At 43.7% G+C, this 17,568-nt stretch overlaps 1 protein-coding gene across 7 annotated transcripts in view; it reads right to left on the bottom strand.

The window, feature by feature from the left end:
- Positions 1–4,377: 4,377 nt before the first annotated feature.
- rgs3a (regulator of G protein signaling 3a) overlaps positions 4,378–17,568 on the bottom strand; it is a 146,592-nt gene continuing 133,401 nt past the window's right edge. For 5 of the 7 annotated variants that reach the window (XM_062989063.1, XM_062989061.1, XM_062989064.1 and 2 more), the window contains 4 exons: positions 11,151–11,252; positions 8,784–8,845; positions 7,297–7,463; positions 4,378–6,017 (listed from right to left, as the gene is read on the bottom strand). In XM_062989063.1, the coding sequence (XP_062845133.1) occupies positions 5,817–6,017; positions 7,297–7,463; positions 8,784–8,845; positions 11,151–11,252 (532 nt within the window). In that variant the 3' untranslated portion in view covers positions 4,378–5,816. Of the gene's footprint in view, positions 6,018–7,296; positions 7,464–8,783; positions 8,846–11,150; positions 11,253–11,367; positions 12,492–17,568 lie in introns of those variants that run through there. The other 2 variants (XM_062989067.1, XM_062989062.1) reach the window with 2 other exon arrangements.

Here is a 17,568-nt window from a genome sequence, read left to right as displayed (position 1 = left end):
GTAAAATAACAGTTAAAGACTGACCGGTTAAACACACCGATAATGAAATACGGTTCAAGACGTTAGTGTTCCTAAATTTTTTACCCTGGAAGCTTTATCAAGGTCGTGGTGAAGGTCGTTCATGTTTTGCCTCTGTGTGTTTCCAGAAATCTGAACCTAAAGTTCTTATCTACAGGAATAAGACCGTGGATGTCCATGTGTAAACACAGTATTTAGTTATATAACTATAATAGGTTAGATTTGACATATTTATTTTCCTCCCACAGTACAAAGACGTCCAAGTGATGTGAACAAAGTACAACATGACGATAAATTTCTAATAAAATTAATAAATAGAACAAATCCATATCATAGCACTTTACCATGCCAAATACCGTTGTAGACCATATCAATACAATATCAATATGACCAGGTCCAGACCAGGTTTAGACCAGGTCTACAGAACACATGGAACCTGATACTGGCAGGAGATGAGAACTGGCCACACGAGGGTACATGAGATTTTAGATTCTACCCAAAATGGAACCAATTACAAGTGCATGTAAACCTTTGACCTGCAGAGTAGGTTTCTGATCCAGGAGGGCACAAATTCCCACAGACACGCTAATCTAGTTTTGTATTTCATGCTTTTAAAATGTTCATGTTTATGTTCAGTTGTCCATATACATTTGAAAAAGTGTACTTAAGAAATGTAGTTCATATGTTTTTAATTTTAATACTTTTAAAATATATTTTTGTAAAGCAAAGCAAATGAATAAATATTGCACCACTGAAGCAGCATATTTTATCATTGCTAATTTGTTTGTAATTATTTCTATTGAAATCCGTCCGGCTGTACTGATGTCGAGTGCACTCGTGTCAGGAGGATAAAAAGGTTAAGTGGAGAGAAATTTCCATTCACTGATTAGAGGAGAACGTAGAGGATACCGTGGAGGGGAGCAGAACGACGAGGACTCGTCTGTGCCGGGTTCGTGTCCTCAGAAATGTTCAGAGGTTTAAGTTTGAAGTTTAAAGTCCTCGGAGCCTGGTGTTCCTCCGGAGAGCTCGTTTACTCTCAGTATTTCAGAAACGATCTTCATTTTAGAGCACGTTCAACAACAAGAGCTTCAGAGTGACTGTGGAGAGCGACCTCCAGCAGCACCTTAAGTATTTGGACACCTGACCATGAACTTTGGACCGGTAATCGGAAGGCTGACTGTTCAGGCATCACTGTTGCCAAGTTGCCACTGTTGGACTCCTGAGCAAGGCTCTAATTGTATTTGGTCAGAATTGTAAGTCGTTTTGGATAAAAGTGTCTGCGAATGTAAGACAGACTAAAATAGACCTCTGTGTGATCATTTCAGCTTTAACAGCAGCTGCTCTTCTGAGAAGGCTTTGAATGACTATGTCTGAGGACTTTTGTGCCCATTCAATCAAAAGAGCATTGATACGGCTGGCCATTGGAATGAACTGGAACATCAACCAGCATCAGAGTCGTTGTGTGGGGCTGTGGTCAGGGTAGCGAGTGTACAAGATGGCCAGAACAACTCTTAAGTCCTGCAGGTTACATTACAGGACTCACAGAGAGACTCTGTAGATGAGGAAGACCAAAAATGAGCACATTAGATTCTCATTTATTACAAAAATAATAGGAGTTTTACGTTATTTTCCTGTGAATATAAAAGCCAGGAATCGTTTCTGCATTTCAGTCCTAGTTTATACGGACGTTTAACCTTGAGTCGCTAAAACGGATCAGGCTGTAGGAAGGAAGTCTGTTTAGAGGAGATGTTTTTGGAGAGACTTTATCCTCTCGCTCTGTAGGAACTCTTCAGAGAGAGAGAGAGAGGAGAGAGAGAGGAGAGAGAGGAGAGGTCGGCGGGTCGATGATAAATGGAGGGAGGAAAGAACAGTGAACAGTGATAAAAAGCCTGGACTGTGTTGCACCGTGTGTTTGTTTTTACATGCCAAAAAAGGAGACGACTCTGTTAGTGGAAATGGGTTTTCAATCTGCTGAATGTTATCGACTATTCCACAACCCGACATCTCATTTTCTTCTCTATTTTCTCTTCTATTTTTATAATATTCATTTCAAGAAATGACTTGTTTTGCCCGACTGGTCACATCTGCAACAGGGTAAACAACTTGTAGCTTTAAAACCTGAAGTTTACATACACTTGTAGGGTGATTGATGTTAAAGGCATTGTCCTAATATAAAAATATAATCCAAACTATGCAAAAGACCATCAGCCAGAAGGTTTTTGGATGTAGTGGAGTCGAGCGTTCCAGCAGGACTGTAACCCAAAACACATGTCAGAGCTGTTTATAGAATGGAAAGGTCAAATCCGCTCTGATTTAGCCAAAGTTCTCAACTCAACCCTGTGATTAATAGGTAAGCTGTACTGAAATGTGAATTTCATATGTTAATTTACCAGCCAACCAATCTGAGTTGTGCCGGGCGGTATCACTAGCGATTGTAGCGAAAAGAACTATGGGACCACTGGCACCATTTCTGGCTTGCACTCGCCTCCTCTGACTCTATTTAGAAATGGTAACGGCAGATTCGTACAGAGAGCCATTAACATGTAAGGAATAACACGCTACTACTTTGACCGGACAGCAATAGTTGCTCAGGCAAGTGTGAGTACGACGAATCTGCATTAGTGTGGAATAAGCGTCAGATCCAGGGTTACAGCTCCACATGTGTCTGTGTCTATCTGGATTTTCCTCCCTGTTTCACTTGTAAACTTGTGTTACAGCTCGAGGTTCTGAGAATCTGAGAATCAGAATCAGCTTCTTCCAGAGAGTCTAAAACGCCTCTTGTTTTTAAAATAAAGCTTAACGTGGTTTAATGTAGTAAAAGGAGACAGGAGCACTAAACACTCTTCATTATTACTGCTCATACGTTCCTCCACTAATCAAAACTAATCCTCACTCACTGTTTTAGTACAATGTCACGTTAAGCTTTGTTCATGTTAAGCGCTGTTCATACTGCATCATATCAAAGAGTTCGTCTCATTGGAGGAGCTTTGAAAAGCGAGCCCAGCGTGGTAAAAGTGCCAAATTCCATAGGAAACAACGGCACAGCTCATTGTGAATGTGCCCAAATGTCTGAGTGCCCAATCAGGCTCGTCTGCTTTTCTTCTTGTCCGTTTGTTTTACTTCATCTCTCTTTACACCTGTACTTCACAGCTCGTTTTATTCATTACTCTGTTATCCCTTGTCCATCTCTTCCCTGTTTCCCCTGACATTTCTTCACTATTGTTCTCTATATTATTATTATTATTGTTATACATACCTAGTCTTTCCATTGTTATGCGTATTCTTCTTCTTATTATTATTATTATTATTATTATGTGTATATACAGTATTACTATGTATATAGACTTAATGCTATATATGTAAATAGCTATAGTTATTAATATTAAACTAACCTTAGATATCTAAGTGTACTGATGTTCTTTGTCATTGCTTATTACAGGTTTAAGGTAACGGAATGCATTTAGCCTCTACCAGAAGTGCAAATCGTAGCATTGTGCAAACATCATCCATCCATCCATCCATCCATCCATCCATCCTTCCATTTATCCATCCATCCATTTATCCATCCTTCCATCCATCCAGCCATCCATCCTTCCATCCATCCTTCCATTTATCCATCCTTCCATCCATCCATCCATCCATCCTTTCATCCATCCATCCATCCTTCCATCCATCCTTCCATTTATCCATCCATCCATTTATCCATCCTTCCATCCATCCATCCATCCATCCTTCCATCCATCCATCCATTTATCCATCCTTCCATCCTTCCATCCATCCTTCCATTTATCCATCCATTCATCCATCCTATCATCTATATCCATCCATCCATCTATCCATCCATCCATTCATCCTATCATCTATATCCATCCATCCATCCTATCCATCCATTTATCCATCCATCCTACCCATCCATTCATCTATTTATCCATCATGTCTTGCCACTTTTAACCATTACTTATGTATCTCTTCCTTCTTACTTCTGTTTCTTATCTATAATAAAGAGAAACAGCCGGTCTTCACTTGCCCTGTACGTGTGTATTCATGTTTTTTTTTTCTTTTTGGTGCTGTACCTGATCACAGTCTTGACAGAAAGAGGTGATACTGACGTATTACCGAAGGTGCAGCACACCCATAAAAACTTCAGTTTTGAGGGCAAACTGTCCTGGTTTTAGCTTTCTAGGACCCGGTGCGCCTGGAGGGCTTGGCGATCACCTTGTGAGCTCAATCTGTCAGGTTGGGGTTAGAAAAACTGTCAAAAATGAACCCAAGGATGTGATATTTACAGCCATTCAGAGTCTATATATGAAAATTAATCCAAAATTTAACCAAAAAATGAAAAACAAGGACAAGATGAGGTATCGGTTTAACCACTTGGTTGCTTTATTTCATCATTTTTATTTTCATTTCTATTTTTTTTTTTTACAATGACACTGAATGTAGTCTATCGTCTGTCTTGCTATTTTAGGAGATGCATTTGAATTGTAAACAGTGAAAATGCTAAAATACATTTCGTAAAACCCCTTACAAGCAGTGTATGACTGTGTGGGAGGTGGATTTTACCCACCCACGCCCCTGTTCGATAACATTACATGCCGTTTATAGCTTCGAAGCTCTCAGTATTTACATACATATACATCTGACCGTGAACCGCGGCATCACCGCGGAACCTTCGGGGTTTTTTGTCTTTTTTTCTTCTTTTTCTTCCATTTTATGCTTTTCTTAAGAACGATATTTACATCCGTATTTCCCCCGGCGGCCTGCTGCCTGGGTGCACACACAGTTCGAATAACATGCTTATAGTAGCTGTTTACTCTCTAAAACTGCGACTCGCTGTTCAGACGTAAAAACCAAAACAACTCGGTGTCGCGCTCACGCAAAAAGTGAAACTTGTGCGACGGATAAGCGGACTAATAAAAATAATAAAACGTATTGCACTTATTTAAGGAGAGCGTGGGGTAAAATAGGGGGTAAAAAGGGACGGGTGCTTATAGCCGAGTGCAATGAACTGCATGACCAGCAAGGATCTAAATAAATATTCAAACTTCTGTACAGGTAAAGCATTTCTTATTAACAAACTCTATCTATGGAGTGCAGGTTTTAACCTAAAAATAATAATAATAATTAAAAAATATATACAAAATAATGTTAAATGAGCCTGAAAGCTTCATAGTCGAGTGCCTTGCAGTCCTGAGATTCCTCATCTGATTTCCACATGGAGCTACGACGGGTCGCTATGTGAAAACAGTCCGACTTATAGGAACGCCTCCGTTCTGTGGGAGTTAGTAGCATGAAATCGCCCAGGTTTGGTCTATTCGAGCAAGTCTTTTGCTAGAACATGGACGCGAGGATACGGAAGTGCATGATCGTCGAGAAGAGAGAGAAAAAACACCCAGCCGTTTGTTATTTTCATCGGTCCACATCTTAAAAGTGGCGTCTGGGTCGTACCGACAGCGCGGGAACCGTGTTCTCAGGACGGGGCGGTTCAAAACGATGAGCTACAAAACAGTACCCGACTGTCTCTGTGTCAAAGAGATCCCCGTTCTGTCCAGCACGTGTGGAAAAATAAATAAAGAAATGGCAAAAACGAAACAGGACACTCCATCGGTTCCCCTCCGTGCAGATCGAACCACGCCCGCTTTCTCCCTCGCAGATCTTTCGTTTCTGTGCCAGTCGCCCCTCTCTCTCGCTCCGGCTCGGTCTGTGCGGCCGTGTAGGACAGGATGGCGGATGAGAACGAAACTCCTAAGTGAAATAATTCTCCGCGGCCCGTGAGCGTCCCCGCACCGGGCGGCGCATTACGACGACGACGCCGTGGACGCGGCGCTGGCTTTCTTCTGGTTGACTAAGTCCAGGTAGAGTTCGGAGCGCAGGAAGCGCGGGTACGAGTCCTTCTCCATCAGGCCGTATATCCGCCTCTGGGCCAGGTCGAAGCAGGAGCGCGAGACGTTCTGCAGGTTCTCCTTGGTGTGCTCTCGCGTGTACGAGTCCAGGTTCACCTGCGGGGCGAAAGATCGGAAATTAAGATCGGTTCCTGTGGCTTTAAGACATGGTCAGAAATCAATCCTGCCCAATTAACAACATCACAGCTAATTTAAGTGTTTAAAATATCATTGATTGTGATTCTACCGCTGCTAAGACTTTCTCCTATCTCTCTCTCTCTCTCTCTCTCTCTGTTTTATATTCACGGCCAGATGTTCTAAATCCAGAGCCGTGCAGCTGGAAACCTGCGTTAGCGCGACCGCAGATTGAATTTCCACGCTGCATTCCAAGCTCCAAAGTAGAAACATTCTCCAAAACTTAGCCGGGCTGAATCCATGCGCATTACGCAGTAGGTATGAGCTCACATCCTGTAGGCCTCTCGGCCTCCCGGTGGGAATTGAACAAAAAGACGGCTCATTCAGAGCTCTGAAGAAAGAAAGAAAAGAACTGGTCCGGGGGTGGAGGAGGAGGATGGAAAGGGCCGGATTTACACCCAGCTGCCCATGTGTGTTTACTTAGAGGGATTTTAAACTGTCCTGACTGTGATTTGTTTCCAGACAAAACGATAGGTGCGTTATGACTGGCCGCGGCCCGTGTTTAACCTCCGCCGTGCCGCTTTAATAATAATCATCTCTATTTATAGAGCGTGTTGAGAACCGAACACAAATGTGTTTCCTTTCAACTTGAGTCTAGGTTACTATTTCTGTTGACCTGCAGTCCAGCTACAGCATTACTGCCATAGGAAACACTTTTATTCATATTGTTTTAAGTTTAAAACCAATTTTACGACCAAGAAGTCATGTCTGATGACTTCAGAATAGAGTTTTATTCACCAAGTACATTTAAACATACGAGGAATCTGACTTGGTTTAAATTGGTGCCAATCAAAATAAATAATAAATAATAAATGGGTATTTAAGATACAAATATATAAGAAAATGCAGCAAATATACTTAAATACTCAGTACTGCCGTACAAATGTAATTTTCTACATTAAAAAACCCAAAAATCTAATTTAGTTTCTTGCTGCTAGGGCTTCTCATTGACGTCCTCACTAAATCTTGACGCTCTTCCCCAAAAAAACTAAACCCACATCTATTTTAGGGATTGTTTTTCACCTGAAATGCATTTTTGACTTATATTATCTAGACGTTTGACCATAAACCCTTGTGATTGGCTTTTGCCACCCTACCACCCTGCGAGAGGTCATATCTGCTTACTGGACATCCGATATAAGTTCGACCTACATCGCCCCGGACCTGAAAACATATGTAATCAATATGCCGTCATGCTCACCTCTTTACAGGACTGAATGGCGATGTACTCTGCAAAGATCTTCTTGGCTTTGGAAGCCATCTTGGACTGCGATTTGACCTTTTTGTAATCCTCACAGGCGAGCCAGAATTCGAGGTTCTCTTCGCTGAACTCGGTCCGTAGGAAGGCTCTGAACGCCGCCAGACCATCTGCAAACAGAACGGGAGAGGAGAGGAGCGTTAGTGGACTGCGATACCCGAGGCAACACCGACCCAAACAAGTAAATCCTGCTTTTCTGCTTCCTATCACCAGGATTAAGTGATTTCTAGTCATTGTATAGGAATTGGAAACACATCTTTGAGCTCTAACTGATTCACCAAACGTCCACAAAGGACATGACGACAGAAACCGGATTCTTTTCAGCCTGAAGTGGCATCATCATCATTCCTTTGGAATTTGCTCACAGGCAAAGTCAGTATGAATGTAAGGAAGTCGGGGAGCCACCCCGTCATCCGGGACTATTTTCCGCTCCCATGAGCGCTGTAGATAAGCTCGCCGCAAAAAAATAAGAAAACTATAGATAACTAATTTTTACATTGCTGACTAATAGTGCTGCTACACACAGAGAACCTGCAAGCATGAATATTGTTGTATATTTGGCCTCTATTAGTCATTTTCATTTTACTTATTTTAATAATTGTTAAAATAATTTCTGGTCCTGCGTGACTCATATAAATAATGTCCAGCACTGCACATTGTTTTCTGCGCAAGTTAATGCACTAAATGTTGCACTAAACTGCTATAATACACCAACACAGACCTACTGATTCCTCACTGATGGGCTGCATCGTGACCCAAACACCACAGTAACACATCGTGCACTTTAAATGCACACTTTAAAGTTCTGTACATTTTTCTCTGATAAAACACAGCAGGTTCCATAGCGGAGCAAAGTACTTCTCCCAAATTCACCCGTGATCTCATCCGGGCACAGAACGGCACGGTGCCAAAGTCATGGGTTCGATTAACGTGCAGGAGCCACACACAGCTTACAACGTTCACTCAATGCACAGCAACATGCATGCTTCATGCACCCAAATAATGCATGTTTATTATTATTCCATTAAGGGTCATCTGGGTATGAACATGGACACATTCAAAGCAAGAAGAGACTTTATTCCAGTGAAAATAAGTTTAAATGGCGTAAATAGCACACAATGGGACATATGAGCTTGTAATGTAATCATCCATCTAATAAAAATACACAATAACAATAGATGCCAAGCTACAAAATAAATCAGATTTGCAGACCAGTAGTAATCTTTATGCAGCAATAACAATTAATAATGATATACCTATATGCTATACTACTCCCAGACAGCCTTTTTATGCATGGAAATTAAAATAATAATAATAAATTACTCTAGTTGCTTAAAGCTAAGAATGTAAATCCTTCACGTCACCCGGCAAGTCAACACAAGCAAAGGCACAAGGTGCACGGCAGCGTTTCACCCAGCGGTCTTACTTACATTTGTGGACGAGCAGCTTGTCGAGGGACTCTCCCCACTTCACGGCCTCCTCCGGCGTGGGCCTGCAGATGAAAGCAGATCGGTTTTTGAGCAAGCCCATCTCTGCCAGGTTTCTCATTGTGTGACCCATCCGAAGCTCTGTGCTGACACTGAATGTGTGAGTGTGACTGCGCTTGTGTGCCTACAAGTCTCTGAAGGTCCCTGGTGGAGAACTGCTTTTATGAATAACCTCACGGACGGGGGGCGGAGGTGGGGTTTGATTCACCCAATAGAGAGACTTCAGGTTCTACAGCTCCACCTCCACCCACATTCTCTCTCTCTCATTTTCTCTCTCTCTCTCACTTTTTCTCTCTCTCTGTCTTCATTGTCACACTTACACTTAACAGCCGTCCAGCATCTGCTGCCGTATTGACTTAAGAATCGAGCGGCGCTTTCAGGGCCTTCGGGGTCGCATTGTCGACCGAATTCACCGGTGATTAAGCGGCATTCGTCACGCCGAACGTTACACCCGTGCATATGCTCGAGCAGCTGGGTCATATTCACTACGTAACAGCGAATAGAGAGTTTATAACACGCTTGTATTTACACAATGGTGAATCTCTCAACGTCTGGCGGCTCGCTTTCACACTCGGGCTTCATTTAACACACGCTAACGCTTCACTGACCATATGTTAGGTCCTGCGACGGCACTTTCATTTTTATGCTTTAAATAAAACGTATGCAGGCACCCCTCGTAATGATTAACTCGAACAGCTACGCTCAATCAATAATAAAGAAGAGATCATATTTATACGCTTTCGACTTTGGGCACTGGAGGAAGGTCGATCCCCAAATTGGTGCCGCAACCTAAAATCCATAAAGCCGCGATATTGAGCAAAAATCCAATATCCTGACTTGAGCACGGACCTCAGCCCTACTGGGTCTGTCGTAGTGGACAGTGGTAGCCTAGTGTGTAGAGCTTTAGGCTATCAATCGGAAGATTGCCGGTTCAAATCCAAACTCTGCTATGCGGCCACTGTTGGCACCTTAACCCTGTTTGTTCCAGGCGTGCCGTATAATGACCAACCCTGCCCTCTGACCTGACCCCAGCTTCCAAACAAGCATGTGTGTACGTATATGTATATATAACACATATAACATATAAGGGCGCACTTCTTCACAGAACACACACATAGTAGTAAGTAGGCACAAATTCCCACAGACACGCATCGAACACTAAGATTTTAACACCCCAAGGTTGATATTAAGGTTGATTAATTCCTGATGCATTCACACTGTTTATTTACGCTGACCACTTTAACATGGTCAGGATCGTGGTGGGTTCTGCCGGCACCGGAAAACACTGAGCGCAGGGCAGGATCCACTTAAATAGGATACGAATTCATGGATACAAGAAGAACATGCCAAACTTTTAACAGACAGTACCATGATGCCATGGTCAAATGTTGCTGTCCAGAACTGTGCCGCCCCAATCAAATTCCCCATTCCAATTATTGTTGGCATCATTGTTTTTATTAAATATGTCCGGCAGCTTGCTTGTATTTTTTCACCACTTTATTCTGATCAGGGTCATAGTGAGTCCAGTCTCCCCGGAATCACCTGGCACACTGCGGCAACGTGCCCCCAGACAGGACGCCAAACTACTGTGGGACCAATATCTCTGCCAACCCTCCTCTCAGAGGCCCTACTACAGCAGTCGTTGGGGATTCGAACCCTGGATCTCAGTGGTAGTGAGCTTACACCCTTTTTAGGGTGAAAATGCGACGATTACTGCAGTTAAACTGACTCTCGTTTCCGTTCTTGGCAGCCGTGGTTGATATTTAAACCATTGTCAATGCAGGGAAGTATGCACCATGTTCCATCCTCTTGGGCATGATGTGTTCGGGACTGATTTTCACACTGAATAGGATTTTATGATCGTTCTATTTAAAGGAAATGTTGGCTCATTTAATAACCTCGCTAAGTTTTGCCACCTATTAGTTAATAATCTAATCATGCTTGATTAAAACAGACACAAATAAGCTGGCATCATGTTAGGCTTACAGTACATGCACGCACAATACGCTGCATTATTTCCAGCCGTGCCATGTGATCCCCGTGCTTTATTTTTAATATTTAGCTAAAAACAGAGCCATGAAGATGCAGTCGGAGCAAATGAGGCTCCTCATGACGAGTTGGTGGATGGAAAAAATACACAAGGCTAAACAAGCCCAACTTCCGTGTGATGACACAAACAGAGCACTTCCTTTTTCCACCCCGGGCCTCGTCTACACACTCCCCCATGAATCAACCACCCACCCAAAACAGGGCACCACGATGGTGCGCGCGCTAACACTCTCGACGTGTGCACATAAATATAAGACTTACTTTACTGACTTTAAGGTTTTGTCCAGTTTGCTGGCCGGAGAGCTGCCCGGAGACTCGTTCCTTCTCCTCAGGAACGCCAAGCGGTTCTTCATGTCTTTGGCCCTGCAGACACACGGAAACAAAACATCAGACCTAAAAGTTCCTCAGGATGAACCTTTGACGTCAGATAGGGTCCGTGTTGTATCAACAAATCATTAAAATACTCCGCAGCATGTACATTTTTCCGAAGCTCGAAGTAGCTCTCGAAGATTCCAGCAAGATGTTGAGAGACTCTGAGTCTCCCGCTCTCGTCCTGTCCTTCGTCCTTCTCCTCTCGTCCTCGTTCCTCTCTGTACCACTTTTACTGATAGAGTGACGTACTGACAGCGCCTGACTGCTCGCTCTACCTCCACGCCTTCCCTACGCCTGACTTCATAAGCCCCCGCAGGCCGGACCCTGGGGTCAAAGCCCCGGAGGGTGAGACACATCCATCCAGCTGCACCCCTCTTCGCCCTGCCAGCCTTTCCCTAAACCCTCCTCGCGCTCTTCTGTCGCCCTCCCCAGACGCCCGTCCTCACCCGAACACCTATTTCCTGCCTTTATGATTTCCACCGTGAATTACCCAGGCCTCCGCGCTCATCAGAGTACCTACAATTGGTTTCGGATGCTATTTTTGGACCTCTCCAGATAACCGTTCCTAAATCTGTCCGTGTGTGCTGGCCTTTCCGTGCCCCTTCTATAGAACCAGGGAGCCACAGGGGGCGGTTTTGGGCTTCCTGGATGTATTATGTGTAATTTAATTAAGGTGAAGAGAAAGAATGTGTTTGATTTGAGGAGATTTTGTTAAAGCCAGGCGATGTGGCTAAATCCAGACTCTCATTTTCACTGGACCCCAATTTCACAGAAGTGAAGCTTTATTTACTAACTAAAATATCATGTTCAGGGTCACGATGGATCGAGAACGGAGCCAGATTTTATCCATTCTGTCCTACACACACTCATTTACACTTAGTACAGTTTTCTTTTAAACTAGTTAGTTCCATCCTCTTTATAGAAGCTCCTCTGCCGCCTGCACCACCTCCATGCTGGCCAGAGAGGCCACAAACTAGCACCCGTCCACTTTGACGCATGTGAAGTCACCAGCCGCTTCTTTTACACCAGCCAGCGGTGTATTCTGACAGTCACACTATGCTCTATGTCAGGGCTCTATTTTGTCCATGATGTTTTACGTGACCCAGGCAACACAAACAATGCATCTTGTACAATCTGGTCACACTGTTGTGTACAAGATGTAACATAAAGCCTTCACAAGGGGCGACCCACCTAAGGGTCGTGACCCAGGGTTTGCAAAACCCTGCTCAATGTATTCCTCCACTACTCAAGCAGGGGCTTCAACCAGACAACAGGATTCACAGGACTTGCTGTTGAAGGCATCGAGGGTACACAGGGAGAACAAGCAAAACTCCACCTAGGACCAGTATTAATGTGTGACAATTCACTAGCTGCACAGTCATGCCCCCCGCAACCAAATTTGTAGTTATTATTGATGTGTGATGTTGCAGAAGTGATGTTTTTGTCAGTAATTCTGTCAGTAAAGCAGAATTTTGCTCATCCCTGACAATTTTATACGTTTAAATATTTAATTCTGAGCATTTTGGGTCTAAAATTGATTTTAAAGATTATTATAAAAGTGTATGATTTAATTGACTGCAGTGGGCGGCATGGTGGCTCGGTGGGTAGCACTGTCGCCTCCCTGCAAGAAGGTCTTGGATTCCATTCCCAGGCAGGCGGTCCAGGTCCTTACTGTGTGGAATTTGCATGTTCTCCCCGTGTCTGTGTGGGTTTCCTTAGGAGCTCCGGTTTTCTTCCCACAGTCCAAAAACATGCAAGTGAGGTAATTGGAGATACAAAATTGCTCTAAACTGATGAATCTGCAGGTGATAAAATGGTTGTTTCTTTTTCCAACCAAATTACACTAGCTCAATATGACTGGGATGTATGAAGATGCTCAACCGGCTGTGTCTGACGGGGGGGTTTGGATGGTCGAGGCCCTGTGAAGGTTTGGCCGGTGATTCTAAGAAAGCTGGACCTACTGCATCCCTGACCAGGATAAAGTGCCACCGCCAGCCAACGCATGAGCGCCAGTTCTCATTTCCACCCCCAGAGGCTTTTTGCTGGGTGAAATTGAGCTTTTTTTAGACTGGAAAAGTGTGAATCAATTCACTGTCTGCACGCTACATCTCTGATAATAATAGAACAATGCAAACACTATGAGGAAGTACTCATGACATCATTCAGCACAGTTTATAAAACCGGAAATGGAAACGACCCCCTCCACACACACACACACACCCCCTACCAGACTAACCAATGAGAATCGACCCAAGCACAAGCAGGCGATCTGCTGACAAGGTGAGTAATGAACCACTACAAAGACGTGGTTTCTCTGACTTCCTCGTAAAGCGACCGCAGGTTTATTCTGGGTCGTGGCATCTTCCATTACCACACGAACAGCGCCCACGACAGAGTGATGTTACGACTGTGCTGTCTCGCCCCTCCACCGACTGGCATTTCGAAGTGTTTCGAAGACAACGTTCAACCAAAAATGGTACGTAAACAGGACGGAGAACATCAGCCGAGATGATGTGACGCACAAAAATGGATAAAAGCCGAAAATTAAATACTGATCACACACCCAGTAGGTCACATGGTGCACGTTTTATACAATACACATCCTGCACTCATGTGCCTTTAATAATGAACCTGTTTTCACACTGTTGTGTCTATAAAATGTTATGAACTTGTATTTACTTCGTCCTAATTTACACTGTACGGACACCTGACACCTGACCGTAAGCTTGTTGGCATCCCATTTCATCAACAAATGCTATTAAAATAGTTGAGTGACCTCTGTGTGATCTTTTTTTAGCTATACAGCCGCTCTTGATTGATCGATTGATTGATCAAACCCACTTTCTTTATTGATCCCCGAAGGAAAATTGCAGTGTTACAGCAGCAATTCACAATCATCACAATCATCACAAGCATATCACAACAACACATCAATGTGTAGTGCACTCACTCACACTCACTTTCTTAACCGCTTATCCAATTATGGTTGCGGGGGAGTGCTGGAGCCTATCCCAGCTTTTCAATGGGCGCAAGGCACACAGTAACACCCTGGACGAAGCGCCAGTCCATCGCAGGTCAGACACACACACACCCATTCACCTATAGGGCAATTCAATGTCTCCAATTAAACTGACTGTGGGAAACCGGAGCTAGACACGGGGAGAACATGCAAACTCCACACAGAAAGGACCCGGACCGCCCCGCATGGGGATCGAACCCAGGACCTTCTTGCTGTGAGGCGACAGTGCTACCCACCGAGTCACCGTGCCGCCCATATGTGTAGTGCAAAGAAAATAAAATTACAAATGAATGTAAAGCAAAATTCTGATTTAAAAATCTAAAAAATATATATAATATAAAAAATAAGGATATAAGAACATCTAACAAAGAACAGAAAACTAAAGGGGTAAGCCTAAAAGTGCAGTTTATAGCTATTTCACATATAAATGATAAATATTAATAAAACCATGATACTAGGCCACGCTGAATGACAAGAGGCCGAAACCAGCAGCGGTTTTAATAAGGTTCTGCAGTTTGACTTTTTTTCAAACAAAGAATAGCAGAAACAGACAATGGCGGCGATTTTTTGACATTCGGTGGGAAATATGGGCGGCACGGTGGCTAAGTGGGTAGCACTGGGTTCGATCCCCAGGTGGGGGCGGTCCGGGTCCTTTCTGTGTGGAGTTTGCATGTTCTCCCCATGTCTGTGTGGGTTTCCTCCGGGTGCTCCGGTTTCCTCCCACAGTCCAAAAACATGCAAGTGAGGTAAATTGGAGACACTAAATTGTCCACGACTGTGTATGATGAACCTTGTGTAATAAGTAACTACCGTTCCTGTCATGAATGTAAAAAAGTGTAAAACATGACGTTAAAACCCTAAACAAACAAACAAACAAACAAACAGTGGGAAATATTAATATCTGAGCCCAGATTGGAGATTGGCGCAGCACCGTATGAAGTGGCATCACGGCACATGTAGAGAAGAACGTCCGCTGATCTGAGAACAGTCTGACTGTTCTGTCTATGAGGAAGGAAATGCTTGCATGGCTGCTCATGAGGAAGTGGCATTATGATGTAAACAATACACATCTGGGCTATGAGCTCATGATGTGGCATGACAAACTCAATGCTGCCATCTAATGCGCTGTAGTGTATAATACACGGCACCAAGAGTCCTCAACTGGTCCTGCCATGAATCCCTCATGCGCCCCCCAAATCATGACGAGCTGACATCAGACATTTAACTCTGAATCCGAAGCACTGCTGAATTCACACGGGACGTTTAAATTCTCAGATAGTGATGTGTTTGTTTATGTGCAGAACAATTCACAAAGCCACAAAGTAGAAACCATCACACGGCCTTCTGAATCATTCTGTCAATAAATATATCCATTCAAAATACACAGATCTACCATGAGATGGTAGTTTGGTGTTATGTATTCTCATTTATATACTTTTTTTATTTGCTATTTTTGTTTATTATTTATTTATATTGTGGTACTACTGTGGTATTCTCAGTCGTGGGCTGAAGCGACACAACCCATCCGTGTACCAAAAACGGTTAAACTGTCCCTGACGAGCCCCAATTTGCAAATAAACGACACTTGTGCATCTTTATACAAATTAAACATCAACGAGAATTTATTCACATGTGAAAAGAACTCCGTTGGTTGCTCCACATTTCATTCGTCTGCCATGTTTGTAGTTTTTTGTGAGAAAAGTCGTGCAGCACTGAATGCTGGGATTGCCTTCAGCGCTGAGGAAGTGTCGGGCGCTCCCTCGTTATTCGGTCAGATTATTACTCAGAACTAGGCCGCCCCAGTAGGAGCATTTTAAGGAATCTAAGAATTCAGACATGCCCTCTTCTCAGGAGTGTAGGATGACCTAAAATGCGTCTGTGTAGAGAGTCACTAGGTCTGTCTATTGTGTGAAACATAATAGCTTCCACAGCCTATTATGTTTAGTGCACGCAAATAAATAGCAGGAAATGTACAACAGAACTAATTAACTACAATGTGGACACCTCTTTATTCCAACTTTTCCTTCCTGTTCTAATATGCTTGTGATGCGAAGAGCTCCACAGTGACCTTCTTTGACGAATCTGGTTTGGAGAAACTCCACTGACCTGGATGGACAGCAGCCCTGACCTGAACCCATCTGAACACCTTTGGGATGAAGTGGAATGCTGATTGAGAGCCGAGCCTTCTTGTTTACCATGAGTGCCTGACCTCACAAATGATCTATTGTGTGAACGGGCACGACAGATGCCCAGGAGTACAGTGGAAAGAATTTTCAGAAGAAGGGCATCATCATATGGATGCGTATGAGATGTCTGTCTAAATGCTTGATGGGGTTTAGGTCAGGAGGCTGACCTCAACCCCATCATGACAGTCCTTGTTCATCTTTGTTCTTCATACTTGCTCTGAAGTTGCTGCAAGGCTTTAAAGTTGGAGATTTATAATAAAAATATATAATAAAATGGGCCTCCAAGTTTTGCATATACCAGATTAGTACCCAGTCAGTGCATGTACCCGTGTGGAAAGTATGCACATATCGGTATTTTTGCATGTACACATGCGAGTGAGGGCACATTTGCACATCCTTTACACATTCCCTGGGCCGAGTGCCTCACACGGGCTACATTCCACACCCCTGTATGAATGTGTCGTCCTCTCGGGCACGGATCGCACCATCCTACCCAGTTCAACCACTCAAGCAGAGCTATTTCAGTTACAGCTTCATAAAACAATCTGTATTAAAGAAATGCTTCGGTAAACGTCTAGTTCTGCAGGGGGACGGTCTGGAGAGCTGTCCAGTTATCTCAGAATAACTTCACAACAGCAGTTCTGGTGATGATCTGTCCTGCATAGTTCAAAATAATCAAGACTGAGATATCTCAGGTAATGGGAGCAGGAGAAGCTTCAAACTCTGCAGGCTAGTGGACACCATGAACTATAGTCAAGAAATCCTCATGTAAAGCTTCGATGAGTACTACATACGCATGTTTGATATGGATTCGTTTATTTAGCTGCTATCTGAGCCCTTCTTTTTCCGTCTCCGTCTCATTCGCAGTGAGGCAGCGACGTCAGTCATCTCTCAAAACCGAGGGGAAAAACTCTCATTATCAACTAGAAACACTCGCGCCAACGATAGACTCGCTTACTCATCGCATCCGCTCGGCCGACCCTCGGCGGAGCTTATCAAATTAAAACGCTCCCGTCCTGCCACCCCGACATCCGACACGTGTCTCGATTAGCTGCGGAGCGGATCGGCCCCGTCCCAATCGTATCCAGGCTCCAGTTCCCAC

Source organism: Trichomycterus rosablanca, chromosome 26 (genome assembly GCF_030014385.1).
Source record: "Trichomycterus rosablanca isolate fTriRos1 chromosome 26, fTriRos1.hap1, whole genome shotgun sequence".
Lineage (NCBI taxonomy): Eukaryota > Metazoa > Chordata > Actinopteri > Siluriformes > Trichomycteridae > Trichomycterus > Trichomycterus rosablanca.
This window is presented reverse-complemented; position numbering and strand designations above follow the sequence as displayed.